Source organism: Thunnus maccoyii, chromosome 15, assembly GCF_910596095.1.
Source record: "Thunnus maccoyii chromosome 15, fThuMac1.1, whole genome shotgun sequence".
NCBI lineage: Eukaryota > Metazoa > Chordata > Actinopteri > Scombriformes > Scombridae > Thunnus > Thunnus maccoyii.
In genome coordinates, this window is record NC_056547.1 from 26037000 (window position 1) to 26056034 (window position 19035).

Sequence of the window (19035 nt, forward strand, 5' to 3'; positions counted from 1 at the left end):
TATTTAATATCAGAGCCTCAGAGGGAGTCATGCAGGCCCATTATGCAAATCCTGGCATCACTTGTGGGCCGTCCACACTTTGGCACAACAGGAACACAGAGTCTGTCCTAATGGCCCGTACTCAGTAAACACAGGCCTTCTCCCATGTGGATTTGAGACAACAAAAGATTAGCAGTATTTGCAAATATACAACTGAGTTCAAAGACACGGCTCTCTTCCCTCGCTTCCCTTCTTTTGTTTGAATGCACAGCTTTGAATGTGTAGGCCTTCCAATGCAACACACTGATAGATTTTCAGGTACCAAACCATAAATAATAAACTTCATCCTAGCAGAAATTTCAACAGCAAAGTAAATCTACGAACATCTATGAAAACTGTAAAAACGTGGATTTCTTACGTGGAGTTTGGTTTAGGCAAACAGATTTCAATGTATGAGGTAAAGAGTTGATTTTATAAATTGTAAAAATCTGTTAAATTGTAGAGAGAGGTGCAGTCTGGTGTGGGGGCGTGGTTTGGAGACGTTGAACCCGGTCAGAGAGGCGAGGTGTGTGCGGCCAAACCACGCCCCGCATCCCCATGAGGTCCCTGGGGGCCCTTAAATGATGAGGCCTCAGGGTTTAGAAACCAGTATCACTCTGGCCTTATCTCTCTGTCAGCCTCAGAGTGTGTGAATCTTGGATTTGGGTCTCTCTACAAAGTGCTTGGAAATATGACTTCTTCCAACCCCGACCAGCGCCTGGAGCATCTCCTCAGCGCCGTGGAGAGCGAGTTCCAGAAGGGCAGCGAGAAGGGAGACGCGTCCGAGAGGGATATTAAACTGACGCTGGAAGATGGGGACTTATGGAACAAGTTCAAAGAGTTAACCAACGAGATGATTGTCACCAAAACGGGAAGGTAGGTTGAACACAGCAGCGTCTGGGGAGGCCGCGGCGGTGTCCTCTGTGCGCATTTTACGCACTTTTTACGCACGCACAGACTTTTCACTGTAAAGTCACATGTTAAACTGTAAAAATGCGGTTTATTCTGTAAAGCGTTAATAGATCTTCAGTTTTTCAATGGCTAACAAACAAGCCCACACACACATACAGGTGCTCTGTCAAAACTGCAGCTCCAGAGGCCTTCGAGGCCTTTGAAGGTTTAAAAAAAGAAAAAAAAAGAAACATAGATTGAGCTGAAATAGAAGTATGTGTTTAAGAACAATCTCGGTAAAATACACTCACAGACGCCTCAAACAAATTTTCGTGAACTTCATACTTCTTGTTTCCAGGAGGATGTTTCCGGTTCTCAGGGCCAGTGTCAGCGGCCTGGACCCGAACGCCATGTACTCGGTGCTGCTGGATTTTGTGGCCGCAGACAACAACCGGTGGAAATACGTGAACGGGGAGTGGGTTCCCGGAGGCAAACCGGAGCCACAGAGCCCCAGCTGCGTCTACATCCACCCGGACTCACCCAACTTCGGAGCGCACTGGATGAAAGCGCCCGTTTCCTTCAGCAAAGTCAAACTCTCCAATAAACTCAACGGGGGCGGACAGGTGAGGAATGAATCCATTATAATTAATTACAGAGATGTGAATAACTTTTCTGAAACCTTTATTTTATTATTTCACCTGCTTTACATTAGGCCTACATTTGTTTAGACTGAAAAACGTATTCATTCAGTCTTAAACTGGTATTTTATTTAACATTATAATGAACCACTGGAATAAGACTTGTGCTCTCTTCCAAACTCCATTCACTTATTTTAGGATTTGTCAGGATTTATTCAATATTTTGACAAAATAATGTGAATTATTTGTGTCAAGAGATTGACACTTTACTGCTACATTTTCACTTGACCTGAGAAATACACTAGACTAAGTTTACTAGTTAAAATATGACTGATGCTGTTTATAAACACATGGACAAATAGTAATATTAATTTGTGTTTTTTTTTCCATAGATCATGCTGAATTCTCTGCACAAATACGAGCCGAGGATACACATCGTGAAGGTCGGAGGCATCCAGAAGATGATCAGCAGCCAGTCTTTCCCCGAAACACAGTTCATCGCTGTCACTGCTTATCAGAACGAAGAGGTCAGTTGTACTAAATGCATTACATCCTCTGAATGAAATCCTTATCAACACACTCTTGTCTTAAATATTGATTGAAATGCTAACAGCTCCATCCTCCTCACAGATCACTGCTCTGAAGATAAAGCACAATCCTTTTGCTAAAGCCTTCCTGGATGCCAAAGAAAGGTATGATCATAAACCATTAACTTCTTATTTTTAGCAAGTCAGTGTACTAATAGAACAGCATCTAATATTATTGTTTTTGATTGCAGGAGTGACCATAAAGAAGTCCCTGATCACAGCGCGGACAGCCAACAGTCTGGCTACTCTCAACGTGAGTTTCTTTCTACATTTCCTGGATGTGTTTTTTCTAATATCAGATTTTCAAATGTTAGGTTAAGGAAAACAGCAGGAGTGGTCCTACTGTGCTGGAGCATTTGTCAGAGATGCTCTTTGTTGCTTAATGAAGAGGAAAAAGTTAAATTAAGAATTGAAAATATCAGTGTTTGTGCAAAAGAGCATCTGGATGTCATGTGAAATGCCTGCAATCATTTTTTAAAATGTATTTTCATACCGGGTGCTGTGATGTGTTGTATGACTGAACTGTGTTTGCTGAATTCCACAGTTGGAGGTTGGTTCCTCCCAGGCCAGACTCCCATCTGCCCCAGCAGCAGCCCTCCTCAGTTCAGCGGCACAGCGGGCCACTCCTCAGGCTCCTACTGCGAGCGCTACTCCAGCCTGAGGAGCCACAGAGCCACCCCGTACCCCAGCCACTACCCCCACCGCACCTCCAGCACAAGTAAGACCCCGCTCAGACTATATATGTATATATATATATCTTCAACTCATCATGTTAAACGACAGAATAAACAGGAGAATTAGCATTAATTATCAGTTTGTGCTTCATTTCCAGACAACTACATGGACAACACTTCAGGGACTCTGCCTACTCATGACAGCTGGTCTGCTCTTCAGATCCCAAACTCCACAGGCATGGGCACTCTGTCCCACACCACCAACTCCACATCTAATTCAAGGTGAGACTCTTAACTATTCACAGTTTAAACCAGTCCTCACGTTTGGAATCAGAAGAAGCTTCATCAGAACCTTTGAATTTTGTGTAAGAGTGTGTGTTCATTAGTTCGAGTGATCCACTGTGTAAGACAGTGGCCTCCTGGTTTGATGTTTACTTTTGTCATACCCACTGTACCACACTGCCAGGAGCTCTAACGTTTCCTCTTGTCAGTGTGGACAGACAGGAAAAGTTGTACTTTAAGACAAAATGGGATATATAATTAACCACTCTTTTTATCCCTCTCATCCACAGTCAATACCCCAGCTTATGGTCGGTAGCCGGCACCACCCTCACACCTTCAGGCTCTGCCTCTGGCTCCATACCCGGTGGTTTGACCTCCCAGTTCCTGAGGGGCTCCTCCTATACAGGCCTGACCTCTTCGCTGCCCGTCTCCTCGCCTTCCTCCATGTATGACCCCAGCCTGAGTGAGGTTGGGGTCGGGGAAGCCCAGTTTGAGAGCTCCATCGCCAGGCTGACCGCATCCTGGGCGCCTGTGGCTCAGAGCTACTGAGAAGCTGGAGATTCAACTCGGCTGCTCGGCGGGAAGAGGACATAGGACTAAAGACATAAACGGACCTCCTGGGGATGATGTGGAAGACTTGCAAGCATCCCCTTTGGCTCCTGTTTGTCAAAAAGCATAGATTATGCATTCCAGCTTCTGTAAATGAAAAAAATATGTTAAGTATGGCTGGAGTCATACTGAACAAAGCTGATGTGCAACTTGAAAGACAATCCATCTCAATATTACACTATAATAAGCCTTAGAATAGCTGCATGGTCAGAACTTCCTCTTTGCTCTTAGTAATTCCTAACTGTACACATTTATAACATGTTTATTACCTTTTTCACTCCTATGGCTCCACTCAACGCAAACTGAACTGAACAATCGTTGACATTTTTCTTGTTATCCTTAAATATATAAGATGAAAAAAAAATGGTTCTGCTAACACAAACGTGTATATGTGTGTAAATAGAATAAATTAACATCCAGTGTTTTCCATAGAAATGTGCCTTTTCTGATAGCAATACAAATGTTCCACGTTCAGACCGAGAGACACAAGTGCCTTCTGTATCCTGGCAGGGTTTTGTCTGGTTTAAAGACTCCCCCACACCCCCCTCAACCCCCCTGCAAAAACACATGTACATAACTATCTATTTGTATTTGAACTCACTGTGAGTTTTTATTTATGTCATTTAATAATAAATTAAAAATGTTTGTTTTCTCAAATGGGTTTCATCTTGTCTGTTTCATGCAAACTCAGTGCTGTAAATTTCAACTGCAGGAATGGGCTGTTTATCAGCTTTAAGAGTTATTATAAGTATGATTTTCATCCTGACACAAAACATTTTAATACACTTTGAAAAAAAGCATAAAACACCTCATACCCTTACCAGAAAGACCTATCATCTGTAAGGTCAAAGGGCAAACAAGGGCCACTGTGGTTTAATAAATAAGAAAAACATCAGGGGTTATGCAGCAGACATCCTAGAATAACCCACAGGTTTAGTCTCCAGGTGTAACTCTCACTTTGCCCTCCTGCATCAGACCTCAATAATCAAACCCCCGCAATATGAGCTGTCTTTAAATAACGTGCCGCACAGCTACGCTAAGTGAATGTGGCTTCTTTGACGTGTAATCGAAATGATGAAGGTGATGGAGAAGTGTCCAGTTTAAGAAATCTGTCGGGATACTTTTCCATCACTGGCACCCTTTTGTTACAATCTGCGTTGTGGTGTGACATACAGCTAACACATTCAGATCTGCATGTGAGGAGAGTCAAAGGTACTGAATATGGACCCAAAATGCTAACACCTGGGATAGAATGAAAACAAATGAGATATGAACATTTATGCAGCCGCTTTTCTCGGGTCAGGTTTAAAATGAACAGGGGTGAAACGGACACAAGCTAAACTCAGTTCAGTTTTTGCAGTGTAAGACTCAAACCATGTGTTATACTGATAATAAGGTTTATGGCATGAAGTCATTCTATGTAGATAAGATAGATGTAAGAGAGATGCAAATGAAGTAAAAATCTTCCAAGGAAAAATTAATTTACTGAGTTGGGTTTATAATCACATGTTTGATCATCAGTGTTTCAAGCTTTTTTTGCATTTATTACTATTTAATTTATTAAAATCTAATCCTACATAAAAATAGATACATAATAAGATGTGCTTATGAAAAGTGCATGTACACATATGAAATAAAATTACCATCAAAATTCTGTTCAATTTCAAAACACAGTATCATAAGTAAATGTATTTTGCTTTACAAAGGAACACAAAAAAACATAAAATAAAGTATAGATAAAAACAGCACTTGCAGCACAAAGCTCAGCTGATGAGGGAGAAGAAAAAGAAAGGTTAAAATAACTCTATTTCATGATTCAGCTTCATCCCGCAGCTCACCTGAGGCCGGTGGCTTGGCCGTGCACTCATGATGTCAGTGGTGTGATGTGTGTGTGTGTCAGGTCCACAGAGGTTGGATCCCAGAACAGTGATGGAGTGGTCCTCACCGAGGTGCAAATGAAGGCTGGAGGGTCACGGGGCCACAGGCAAACAGTAATGAAGCAGCAATGTGACCTGCAGCTGGCGGGGGCCGATCAGAGCGGAGCAAAGGTCCCGTCATGAAACGCTGACATCTCCCAAAACCTCCACTTTACTGCCTTTCCAAATTTAGGAATTCATCTCCTAGCATAAACAAAATACAGTAGCTGTCTTTGTTCAAGCTGTCAAATGACGTGTGGATTTCTGTCAATACACCAGTGTCACTTGAGGTTATGAAGATATTCAGATGAGCCAAATGACACTGAATGTTTTCTTTTTTTGCACTTTTTAGCAGTGGTCTAAGAGGTTTTCATATACCTCACTTGTATGGTAAAGTAGCAATACTACAATGTAAAAACTACTGCATTTCAAGTAAATGTTCTGCAGCACCTCAAACTACTCACTATTTATTATATTTTACTATCATTGATACATTAACATGTAAGCAGCATTTTAAGGTTGAAGCTGGTCGAGGTAGAGCTTATTTACCTACTTGGGTAGTTTAATCAATAACTATGCATTATATTTTAAGCATTGTTGATTGTATGTTTTGTATGTAAAATCTTCATTTGCAAAGGAACTAATAACTATAGCTGTCAAATAAATGTGGTGGAGTAAAACAGGAGTACAATATTTCTCTGTGGTGGTGACATGGAAATAATCAAGTATCGCAGAACTGTACTTAGTTACTTTCCACAACCACCTTTTAGTGGACAGTAGTCACTGAACCAGAGCATCAAGCAAAAACAGCAGCAAAACAAGCAGAAAACACAGCATTGACATATTATTACTTTATAAAATGTTATGTTGCAACATTAGCTTATATTTATTGGAAAACGGTATTAATGAGAGCAGAAATCAGGGTCAGAAAACCAAAACAAACGCACTAACATAAGCTAAAAGACTCCTCAGAGCTGTAGAGATGGTAGTAATTCTCTGTGGGTTCGTCACTACTGACCCCGTCACATCACACATCATTTGACATCATAGTTAATATAAAAACATTGATTTGTGCAGCTTTAAATTACTGCTTTATTTTCTCCAGAAACCATTATGTTTTATTCTTCAGGTCTTTTATTTATTTTAAACTTTCTGTCCTTCCATTCCAGTTTGACTTGTGCAATGAAGTGACATGTAGTTAAAGATACTCACAACATAGACTTTTACACTTAAAGATGCTAATTTTCACTCATTTACTGTGGATGATGCTTAAATCTAAGTTTCAGCTTCTGCAATTAACATGATTTTGATATTGTCCAGTATTTGTGAATCATGTTGGGCCATCCTGAGTATGTAACACTAGTATGTCTACAATCTCAACCAGATATAGAACACAGAGTAAAGCCTTGAAGTATTTTTCGTCAGCTGTTAGTCATAGAACCAAAGTTTAATGCTGAAATACTTTATTTTGTTCAGTAAACAAAAGCCAAAAATAATCAGTGAGTCGTTGTTGTTTTGTGTGTGTGTGTGTGTATGTGTGTGTGTGTGTGTGTGTGTGTGTGTGTGTGTGTGTGTGCCTGTTTATTAGCAGTTGTCCAGACTTAGTGGTGGAGGATGTTTGCTGATGGTCTTTGCTCAGTCTGGAGCGGTAAACAGGTCCTGCTGGGCCCGGGGCCATCTCTGCCCTCTCAGTTATGGTGTGTGTATGTGTGTGTGTGTGTGTTTGTGTGTTTGTGTGTGTTGATCTGAAGACCTCGTGCTGACTGAGGCTTTTGTCTTCCATGATGGTTGATCTGCTCTGCACACCCCAACCTGCAGCCTCTGTTGGCCTTCACTAATTGACAATTGGAGTTTGACTTTGCACGCCGGCCTCCTCTCCACCCCTGGAAGTGTGTGTTCCAAATACGCTTTACAGAGTGTGCCCAGCACCCAGGTGTGGAGGACTGAGGACTATAAACAACAGAGGCAGATGTTGGGTTGGGTCAGGGTTGCCTAATTGTGCCTGCAGTTATAGGTTTCGGTTGTAGGAGAGGTTTACCGTAGGGTAAACTCACCAAAACTACATTTTCCATCAGTTTTATTGACAGAATTGGAGTTTATTAATGACACAAACTCAAAGTGTATCAACTGCTGAAAGAAAAAAATACGATACAGACAGGAACTTAAATCAGACTTGTGTTTTCATCCAATGAGCCAGCATGTAAATCCAAATCTGACAGATGACAGCCTCTTGTCCCATCTTTGTCCTGGTGTCCCCTCACGTATCCCTCCTCCACTTCCTGGAATAAGGCACCCTTATGGAAGTGGAGAGAAGGGCGAAGCGGCCTCCACAAACAGCACGATTATGATGGTGAGTCACATTGTGGAAGGCCTTGCTGGTGATTTACGAGGGGCCGCTGCCAAAAATCAAGTCGTCAAGTCTGGAACAGCGAGTCAGCGCAGCGGTGGGGAGGTGTGTTTGCAGACCGCCCCCTCGTCCGCCCAAAAACCCCAACCCTGTCCCTCTGATGTCTGTGTGCCTTCGTTAATGAAGAAATTCTGGTACCTTGGTGAGACATTGCTCTCAGCTGAGCAGACTCTGCCTCCTCCGTGCCCTCAACCCCTGTACAGTCATACAGCTGCCCCACCCAACCGCAATCCCATCAGGCCTCTGGCTTGGCCTTTGCTCCCCTATTGAAATACTTAATAGGACAACTGGAAGTTGGGCTGCTTTATTTTTTTTGCCACCAACCTGTCTAAATCTTCAGGAACTGATAAAAGGTTTGGAGACAAAGCAGAACAATAACTGATGGCTGACAAGATATTTTCTTTTGGTCATTAATTTTTGAGGCAACTCTGGACTTGAATGGTTCCCAAATTTGTATTTGTTTTCAAATACAGGCAAATTCCTTTAAATTCCACTGTAATGATAAATGCTTTGTGTAGATGAGTTCTGCACAGGCCTAAGATGCAGACCTGGCCAGTACCCTGTCTTTACTGAATGCCACTAGTCCTGCCAAATTTAAGACCCAAACCTGAACTATATTTTTGCTGTTAGCTCACCAGGTTAACGCAACACTTTGGCAATACTTTGTTAGGTTCTGTTAGTAGCTCGTCAATACCAGGTGCTATTTTGTACAAATGTAGAACAACTTTGGTATAATTTGACTTTGAATGGAAGTTGCGCACTTCTGACCCCATCAATTTGGACAGCAGTAAGACATGGGTGGGTCAATATAACGAAACGGTATAAACTTGAATTGTTTATATTATTCTTGTTTTTATTAAAAATGTCTGACAAAGTCATTGTTAATATGTAATTGCAAACATATTATGTCCTTTATCTAACAAATGATTGAATTTCATTTTTAGAACATAGGACCTAACAATCAACAATGCACATTTGGATTTTTTTCACATCTATGTAGATCAGCCCATTAACACATTGCATTTCCTTAAGTTCCTGCTTTGAATCATATTGAGTGATTTACAGTTAAATATAATATATTTTAAGCATGTTGCCACTGTAGAGGGATGAATGAAACAGCTGTTACAATTGTCCTTACAATGACTCCTGACAGTTAAACCTGACTTGCTTCTATACTGAAAAACTAAGCATGTGTTAAAGTACTCAATAATCTGTAAAATGATCATGACTATGACACATGAAACAATAAACACAACTTGTCATTCGAAAAAATTTAACATTTGAGAAAATTTATTTACCATGGGTGAAAACAGCTTTTTGGGTAAAACTCTGAAAGTATGACATGCAAATTTTCGTGGGTCTGGTAAGTGTTACGTGCTGTACATGCTGGCACAATTAGACATATCAGACTTGTATGGGCTCGGAGAAAACTGCAGTGTTACTTTCGTCCTGTGTTACTTTCAACCCAGTTCTCCTCTACATGTATATGCATGGTAATGCAAGAATAGCTTTAGCATCAGTGGTTTTAACTATAACCCACATTAGTATTAGCTTGCTGTCCTTTGCTATTACTAGCAGCTAAATTATTGTTTTGTCAAAACAAATTTGTGGCACTGAAATGTGTCCTAAAAAACATAACAAGATTTTTTACAAAGTGTTAAGAACTGATTAGTGTCAGTAAAAACAGTAGAGCTTTATTCAATGTAGAATAATTCATGGTGCTGGCTAGCTAACGTTACTGCTGAGTTTAAAGCCTTTTTGCTAACACTTTCTTGTTTATTGCTATTAGTTTATTGCAATATAGTTTTAGTAATTGTCATTCAGTTATAGTTGTAGATAGTTACTGATAGGGGGGTGTTTGTATCATAAACAGAGGCCAAAGCAGATTATTGTTGGTAATAACTTGGTTTGGTGTGAGCATATATTGTGACACTTCGCCACCTCAAAAAGAGTTGACTGCATGACGCCTCTGTCTGTGGGGCTGCAAGTAGACACTAAGTTGTTAGCCTATATATAAGCAGTCACAAACCAAAAGGTTTGCAAATTACAGATTTTTTTTTTTTGTCCGATCACTGAAATCAAACTGAGCCTGTTGTGTTCACTATAACGGTGCCCGAGAAACTATTCAATATGCATGACACACAATAAATGAAAGTTCAACATGCTCTGTGGTAATACACCTCAAGTCCAAACATAGTGACCTGCATTTTGCAATCAGCAGGTTGCTCTTTGCTAAAAAACACTATTGTCCTGATGAGACAGATGTCCGAGGAGTGTTTTTGAACTACATGAGCAATTTCACACATTAGGAGGACTTGCTAGCCAGCATAAGCTAATGTATGTTGCCTCTGGTCACCACAGTGATGGTGACAGACTCTCACCATCCTGACAGGCCAGTCCAGTTAGCTGTGGACAGTCACACAAGCAGAAAAGACTTGTAAGCAAACTGGTCCTCACTGAAGTAACATTTAGCAGAGGTGCATGATATCCAGTGTGGTCTGAGTGAGAAACCGTGTCTTTCACTCATTGGTAGTAACATGCTGATTATCCTCACGGTTCAGAATGATGTGTCAATCATGGCATTAGCACAAAGGGAAATAGTACCTTTCAAAAAGAGTAAACCATACATACTGAATCTGAATATCTAAGACTGGTGGTTAAAATAAACTTAAAGGACAGGTTCACAATTTTTCCAGTGTGTCTTAAAACAACATGGTGTCCATATGAACAGTGAAAGAGGTTTTCCTCTCTGTAATCATTCCTCTTGTTCATACTGGCTGTTAAAAGATCTCCTTCAGATGTGCTTTCAATGTAAGTGATGAAATCCACAGTGTGTCCACACAATCATTTTGTGCAAAAATACCTTCAGATAAACATCTGCCACATTCACAGTCTTTTTAGCATCAAATTCCCTCTTTGTGTTTCCCAGTGTTTCCCTGTTGAGTTGCAGTGGAAGTATAGTAACAAAAAGAGAGACTTTGGCACTAAAAAGACTGTAATGTTGAAAGATATCTACTTGATTTGACTCATTTGGATGCTGAAGCTTCATATTAGCTTCAGATAAACTTTTAAATACATTTTTTTTGCACAGAAGGACTGGATTTTGTCCCCCATCACTTACATTGTAAGAGCATTATGAAGACATCCTGTAATGGTCAGTAAGAACAGGAGGAATAATTACAGTAAGAAAAACATATTTCAATGTTCATTTGGGCTTATGACTGTTGTTTTAAGACAGACTTGAAAAATGTGAACTTGTCCTTTAATGTAAGCCTTTGTCAGTAAGATGACGGATGCTAAATATAATATATTAATTCTAATATATATAATGTATATTTATAAACCTCAAAGTGTGGTTACTGATTGCATACAAACACTGCAAATAATAACCTAACCATCCGAAACCACTCAGCCTCTCTCGCACCTTAAGGAAAACACTGCTCCCTTGTGGCTTTAAGTTAAAAATATTTCCAACCTGGTGTTTTTCATATATTTAAAGCCCCTTTTGGCCCCTGATGAAGGCGTAAATTGAAATGTTGGGCTTTGAATAACATTTAGAGCCCTCCCCCTCCAAAAAAAGATTAAAATCTTAAGTATTTATAACAAAATAAGCTACATCAAAGCTAATATTAAGAGTTTAATACTCATCAAGACTTTGGGTGTGATTTGATCAGATTTCATTTACAATTACCTGCCAACATACAAACAATCAAATTGTCATCAGATTCTGATTCAAATATTGCTAAATCCTGATTGCTGCATTTAAGTACGACTTCACTTTTCTCCCAATGTAACCTTGCCCACTTCAAACCAGTGAGGAGAGCACAGAGAAAAAAAAAAGAACAGTAATCTTTTATGTTAAGAACCAAAAATGTTCTAGCTTTGGCAGAAAATTGTTTGATCACGTAGGATCCAAGAAAACAATAACAGAGATTAGAGATATGAAATGACTGCAAATAATGTTTTTAAAATATGTAACTTAAATGGCTAGAGATGTTTCACTTACTGTATAAAGGGTTAAGAGTTTTATGCAGACACATTTTTCACATTCCAATTATATAATCATACAGTACTTATGTGATAAAAAGCTAAAATGTGTTCTTACATACGTGTGTTCTGCTAAACACTTGGTGTCAATACTTTTGGTTTTGCAGTGTGTTCAAGGCAGCGATTGGGTGGCAGTCAACTCATGTTTCACATATTCAATGTGAAGTGAGTGCCGTCTATACACACTCACACCAGGGTTTACATAATTATGAATTAAACCTCTTCTTGTTGTGCGCACTAGCTCTTGGATGCCATCCAATAATAGTACACAGCTGAGTTCAGTGACTGTGAGGGCTGGTAAATCTTGGCCTTGAACTCTTCAAGGTTGTGAACTTCCAAATTCATTGGCGGTAAAAATATAAAAGTGAGCAGGAAAGAGCAGTGCAGTGATTTTAAATTCATTTATTTAAAAAATCCAGACATCTTTAAATATTGCAGGACATGCAAAGGGAGAATGAGTGCATTACAGAAAAAAAAAAAACAACATGAACCCATATGCACTTAAGACATGTAAATCAAAACACATGAAGGAGGGGAGGGGCTGCTGCCTGACGCTGGCTCTGGTTGTGATTCACGTGAATCACAGGCAACATGGATTCTACAGGTGAAGTGATTCTCAGCTGAATTTAGCTTTGGAGAAATCCATCTCTGGATGCTGAGCCATGAACCTGCAGACACAGAGGATGCAGCAGTCAGAAACAACAACACAGGAAAACATGTCGCCACCCGAGCATGACACAGTCAGTCTTAATTGAAATTATGTTCCCAACTGCTTTTTAAGATACAGAATACTCTATTCATTTGTAGCTTCATTGAAATACTGTTATGCTCTAATCTTAAAACAATTCTGACTTTGTTCAGGTAATGTTACACTATCATTTTCTCATTCATTTTTGTTTTAACAATAAAAACTTCTCTCTTGCCAGCGTGATTGTGATTTTGATCAGTATTTCCCTGCTGGATGCAGAGAGGAAGATTCTTTTAAACATCAGCACCCCCATCAGGTCAATGAGTGAACTTTCTAAAATGCCCCCTCCATGTTTCATCAAATCAGACCAGCAATGTCTGAGATGACATCACCTCACTTTTCACTGCATGTACTCCATGTGGACTTTGTGTCAGTGAAGCAATTCTGAGATCAACTATCTTTGACTACAGTCAACACAGCAGTACTTCTTTTAACCCTTATAAAACGATACAAGATCATTGGAGGCTGCTTTAACAAGCTTTTAAGAGGAAGTGGAGGTTAATATAACAGCAGACATGCCTGATCTGGTCTCAACTGAGCAGCACAGGAAGAAGAGGGGTTATATACTACTAACAGTGATCAGAGAGCGTCCTTCACATCCTTCTCACAGTCAGGCCTTATCTCAGTGAACTACTGCTCTCTGTAATATTTGACATCACATATGGACCACTGACTCAGAGGAGGAACAAAACTACTGTTTCTAAAAATACTGACATCACAGTCTGACTGTCATGTTACGCATAATTAGGACATATTATATGTTCATGAGGTTAATTATTTTAATTATGTAGTTTCAAGATCATTCTTCTTCAACTTGTAAAATTAAAGGAGCAGATTGGTGGGTTAATGTTTTAGCTCATTTACTGCACATTTCCTACACTTAAAATTAAAGCTGATCATTCTCTCTAAGTATAATATATTTTTTTTTACTCTTCTGATGTCTCACTTAATTTTACTAAGCTGTCAAAATACATTTGCAGAGACTTTAAACATCATAGAGGTAAAGTAATCCATCACAGGGAACAACATGCTGCCTTTATGTTTGTGTTTTTACAATGTGCTAACAGCTAGAGCTGCAATGATTAGTTGATTATTGATTCGATGCCAACTATTAAACTATTTTATATAAATATTAATACCAACTATTTTGATGATTGATTAGTTGTTGTGAGTCATTTTTTAAGGAGAAAATTTCCAAATTCTCTGATTCCAGTTTCTTAAATGTGAATATTTTCTGGTTTCTTTAGTCCTCTCTGGTAGTTAAGTGAATATCTTCGGGTTGTAGACTGTTGGTTGAGACAAAACAAGACATTTGTCACCTTGTGCTGTGGGCAACAGACATTTTTCACCATTTTCTGAACCAAACAACTAATTGATTAATCAAGAATTAGTTGTTAGCTGCAGGCATAAACACAGCTGGAAGCAACCACTTGTTTTGTTCTTGATGGTGTGTTCAAAGACATTCGGACATTTGTCACACTTGCATTGTTTCCTTCATGATATCACTGTGTCTCTTCAGTTTTCCATTTTTCAACATCATGACTCATCATTGCGTTGCAACTCTCTCAGACAACTCTCAGCTCTCTACAATGGAGCATCCTTGAACGCACCACTGATTTTTGCAACTGTGTAATTATTCAAAAATGAAGGAAAACTACTGTGGTGGATAACACATCTCTGCTTTTACACTGAATATCACTTTGCAGACACTAAAATGAATTAAAACTAATGAAGGCCTGGAAGGTGGAATTTCAACCTAAAAACTTTAAGCAGGGCATGAACAATGGTTGGGAGTAATACACACAAAATGTGTAGTTGAGTGAAAGATTAGAAGCTGATCAGATCAGATGTGTCATGTGTGTCTCTGGAGCAGGAAACTGTGTATGTAGCTGAAAAAGGTTTCTTTTATTGAGCAGGTGAGCCTGACCTTGAGCAGAAACAGATAACACTGAAGGTAAAACTAGACAGTCACTTATTATAAAATCTTTATACACCATGAAGCTTCTTTTAAACTGACAGTGAAAACAATGTCTGCTTTGGAGAGTCACCCAATAAAACACTAAAGATGTCAGCTGACACGAAGAAGACAAAAAGATCTTTTAAATTTCATGATAACAAGAACCGATCCCTTCTGAAAAATCCAACACACATAAAAGTATATTATTAGGCAGTTTCACAATGCTAGAAACTTACTTTTTAAGAATGTCTTGTTTCTTCTGCTCTTCAGATGTAGGCAGACCCATTGATTTCTGCCTCTGGTCATACATCATCTTCTCTACCATGCCACGCGTCTCTCCGTCCAGGTCTGACAGCTGCTCAGCAGGAAATACACACAGCGTGGATGAAGCAGAGAGGATGAGATGGAGAGATGGAGCAGGACTCGTCAGTTATCTTTTTCTTAACTTTTAAAACCTTAACTAGTTACTGCAAATGCAGCTTTCCATCACTTACCTTTGAGTTCTCTGGACAGATTTTCTTGGTGTTGATTTCTGGATCTGTGGTAACGATCTTGTTCCACCACTCCATTTTATTGATCTGAAATCAAAGAATGTTTAGTCATTTCATTTACTTCATTACTGCTAAAGAGACACAGATAAATGGCTGCGACGTTTCTACAGTTCCAGACAAACTCTGTCGTACCTTTTCCAGGTGGACTACGACAACCTTGCCGTCATCGAGGAGCCAGGAGCTTTCTTCTACCTTCACCTCGTTGTAGAGCTGACCTTCAATAATGGGAGGATGTCCCTTCAGGCCCACTTTGAGGGAGCGTCTCTGGATGTCCACGACCACATCTCTACCCTTGATGCGGAACTTCACATCAAAGGGCACCGTGAGCTGTGGGAGGATGTTAAAATAACGCGTGGCACATTAGATTCTGTTTTGTTTATGGGAATGAAAACTACTGTGGTAAAGAGCTAAAGGACACAGGGAGGAAGTCACCCGACTGGAAACTTTTGTTTGGCTGAATAAACTGGATCTGGGCTGTTAAACAATACACTCATCACTGCAATGTAAGCTTAAAGTTTGTTCATGTGCAGACGCTCAAAAACAAAAGAAACTGGGGAACGGGGACATTATATTACTATACATGGCTTATAGCACATGTAGCATAATATAACATACATATAATACTGTTTATACAAAGTATGACGTTGTGTGTCACCTACACATACAGTATAGTAGGAGTGAAGTTTTCAATTCACAGACAGAATTTAGACTTTTTAGACAACTGACATGTTGTCTCTGAACTTTCTGAACGATGTAGACCTTCTTTTTACAAACACTCCATAAAGATACGTCTTCATTTCAGATAATGACACATAGGACAACACCTACAATGTGCGGGGCAAAGCCCTACACATAGAATTTGGATTATACGTAGAATATGTAATGCAATCTGTGTAAAAATACATTTCCTGCTACTGATGATCAATAGAACATTAGTTACCTTAAACATGTTTGGCTCATCCAGACATAAGTCAGAATATAGTAAACACAAAATCATAAAGATGTTATGTTAAAAATGGATTTGATTATATGTTCTAGTAGCTGTATAACAGCATGTCTCCGATTCCAGTTCAACTGGAAACCTTTGTTGCATGAGACACCTCTCTCTCTCTCCTCATTTTCTGTCTGCATCTTTATTGTAACTGCCTCTGACGAAAGGCAAATAAAGTCAAAAAATGATCTAAAAATAAATAAATAAATAAATACATGGATTTGGGTGGCAGAGGGACAATGCACTCGCCCACCACCCGAGGTCTAAGCAGTACAACAAGAACTGGGCCTGCTACGATGACACAAGAAGAGAGGTGAAAATGCGTCTCGTGATGTCACAGTTAAGGGTTTTAGGGGAAAAGCTCGTACTCCTGGAAACACAAGTTGAGGATGTTGACACACAGGAATGACATGTGAAAGCGCTGGTAAAGGCACTTACATCAACTTCAGACAGAGTCTGTGTCCACTTGTAGTTGGGCAGATCAGCTCCGTTTCCTGCATTAGGCTTCAGTTTATCTTTGTCCTTCTCATCTTCCTCTCCCTCTGAATCAGACTGAAATGAACAGATTGGTCACCTGAGTCAGACTCAACTGTTCATCAATACCAAACTCTTACATCTTTTGTGCCATGTTGGAAATTTCGCTCTGGAATAGTTGATATACTCACCCCCTTCTCTTTCTCTGCTTTGTCAGATGACTTGTCAGCGTTTGTCTTTGCACTCTCTACTTTCTCCTCTTCTTTCTTTTTCTAAAAACACACAGCACACAAATAAATTCATGTCATGGAACAGTGGCAGAGATTCACACATGAAGGGCATTAAAAAGCTCCCACATCTTACCTTGTCAAGTTCAGACTGAAGTTTCTCTGCTTCTTCATCGGTCAGTTCCTGAATTCTGGGACCGTCTTCGTTTTTCTTCTTCTTCATCTCCTCCTCTGCTAGCTTGGCAGCTCTTTTGGCTTTCTCTTTCTTTTCCTTCTCCTGCTTCATCAACTTTTCTTGGTGGGCCTTCAGCGCTAGCTTACTGTGATGGGCGTAAGCATCTTTCACTAGCTAAAAGGAAGAGGTGGAGAGAACTTGGTGATGAGTGGAGGTGTGGTGCTATCAACACATCAGTCTGTGTATTCAGTGTGGGGACTTGAATGTCTCAAAAGCTTTAGATTTGGTTAACATCACTCACCGTCTCTGCAGCACCTGAGTCGCCACCGGTGAAGAAATCTGTTTTGCGGCGGAGGAAGCTGAAAAACGTGTTTACTAACTGTTGAGAGAAAAACAGGATTTCACAGATTCAGTCTCACAGAATATGACTTTGTAGTGGTTGCATGACTGGACTCTGACAGCTTTCAACAGAAGGAAATGCATCCATATTCATCAGCTTAATGGTTAGTTTGCTTTTCAACAACAAAAATAATGTTTTCTCAGTTTTTTCTTCCCATCTTTTCAAATTTTAACACTGATTTATTATTTTATCTATTTGCAAATTAGGGATAAAATGTGGTTGTGCAAACCTTTAAACTAGAGAAGCTCCATCCTACCACTGTCTCAACTGTCTCATAATATACATTTTCCTTCATTATTAAACACACAAATGAAGGAAAATACAGATTCTTCTAGAAATGTCAGTCATTTGACACCACTCTGACAAGAACCAGTATCATAGAGATATCTGATTATGTACTGAATAACCATAACATTTCTTCCAAGCAAATAGAACGTCTAAAATGAGTTAGTTAATAGCTAAAAATTAATGTTAGATTTAATTGAAATTTCGTGCTGCTATGTCAGTCACATGAATGCCGAATTTGCCACAAAACCCCAATAACTACACACGTTCGGCTCTGGTCTGTTCAGCTACAGAGGTTTTAGATAAAGACCACATTATCGGCTAAACTACAAAGAATTTTAATACATTGTCGTTTTTTGTGCATGCTGACAGGCGAGGTGTGCCTGCTAGCTCACAGGCTAGCTACATTAGCAACACGCTGGATTACCTCTTGTACTCCTCCTTCATGCTGCTGCGCCATAACCAGCAACATCCCGTCATACTTTTCTTCATCATCACCCATATTTGCAGAATAATAATTGGTTTACTAAGATGTTACTTGTGCAGATGACAAGCAAAAAGTTGAGTTAGCTGTGAGGCCCGTGGAGTCACGTTACTCACTTCCTGGAAACAAATCCCGCCTACTCTCCTTTCGGGCCAATTGGAGGAATGGATTTTAAGTGACAGCCACTACTTCCAATATAGTGAGAGTATTGGTTCGGGGCGGGACTAAAGCGTCCAGAGAGGAGAATTTTCTAGAGAAGACATGAAAAACCGTGATTGACCTGTAAATTTCATTAAATCAGTAAATCATAATATGCTATCCTGAGTATCATTATTGACATAATTTTCCTATAACGACACTGTATTGGACATTTATAATAGTAAACCATCCACTCAACAGCAGCAATAATAGAAACCTGAAAACCTGATACAATGATAAGTAATAAAACTGCATAACTTTACATTTAAAAGTGTTATATATCTAAATATTTATAATAAAAAATAAATATAAAACGTTCCTTCCCCTAGTGTCAAAATATTTGCCAGGTGCATTAAATGTAGTGGAATGAAACTATTTTGTTCAATTTAAGGACCAATATATGCCAAATGCCATTTCACAGCAGACAGTTTCTTGTTATAACATTTTATATTATGCCTCGATTTTACCACATTATT

The 19035-nt window shown here is 39.5% G+C and overlaps 2 protein-coding genes across 2 annotated transcripts; one reads left to right on the forward strand and one right to left on the reverse strand.

The window, feature by feature from the left end:
* Nucleotides 1-580: 580 nt before the first annotated feature.
* Nucleotides 581-4251, forward strand: tbxta (T-box transcription factor Ta). The gene is made up of 8 exons (XM_042435968.1): nucleotides 581-894; nucleotides 1268-1532; nucleotides 1940-2074; nucleotides 2178-2239; nucleotides 2326-2387; nucleotides 2679-2852; nucleotides 2967-3090; nucleotides 3381-4251. Exons 1-8 carry the CDS (start codon nucleotides 710-712, stop codon nucleotides 3637-3639), a joined length of 1266 nt encoding a protein of 421 aa, XP_042291902.1. The 5' UTR covers nucleotides 581-709; the 3' UTR covers nucleotides 3640-4251.
* An 8205-nt stretch (nucleotides 4252-12456) lies between these two features.
* Nucleotides 12457-18509, reverse strand: nudc (nudC nuclear distribution protein). Its single transcript, XM_042434508.1, has 9 exons — nucleotides 18305-18509; nucleotides 17494-17571; nucleotides 17154-17366; nucleotides 16982-17062; nucleotides 16755-16868; nucleotides 15458-15652; nucleotides 15269-15352; nucleotides 15011-15129; nucleotides 12457-12737 (listed from the first exon to the last, which is right to left on the reverse strand). Exons 1-9 carry the CDS (start codon nucleotides 18377-18379, stop codon nucleotides 12686-12688), a joined length of 1011 nt encoding a protein of 336 aa, XP_042290442.1. The 5' UTR covers nucleotides 18380-18509; the 3' UTR covers nucleotides 12457-12685.
* Between the last annotated feature and the right edge of the window lie 526 nt (nucleotides 18510-19035).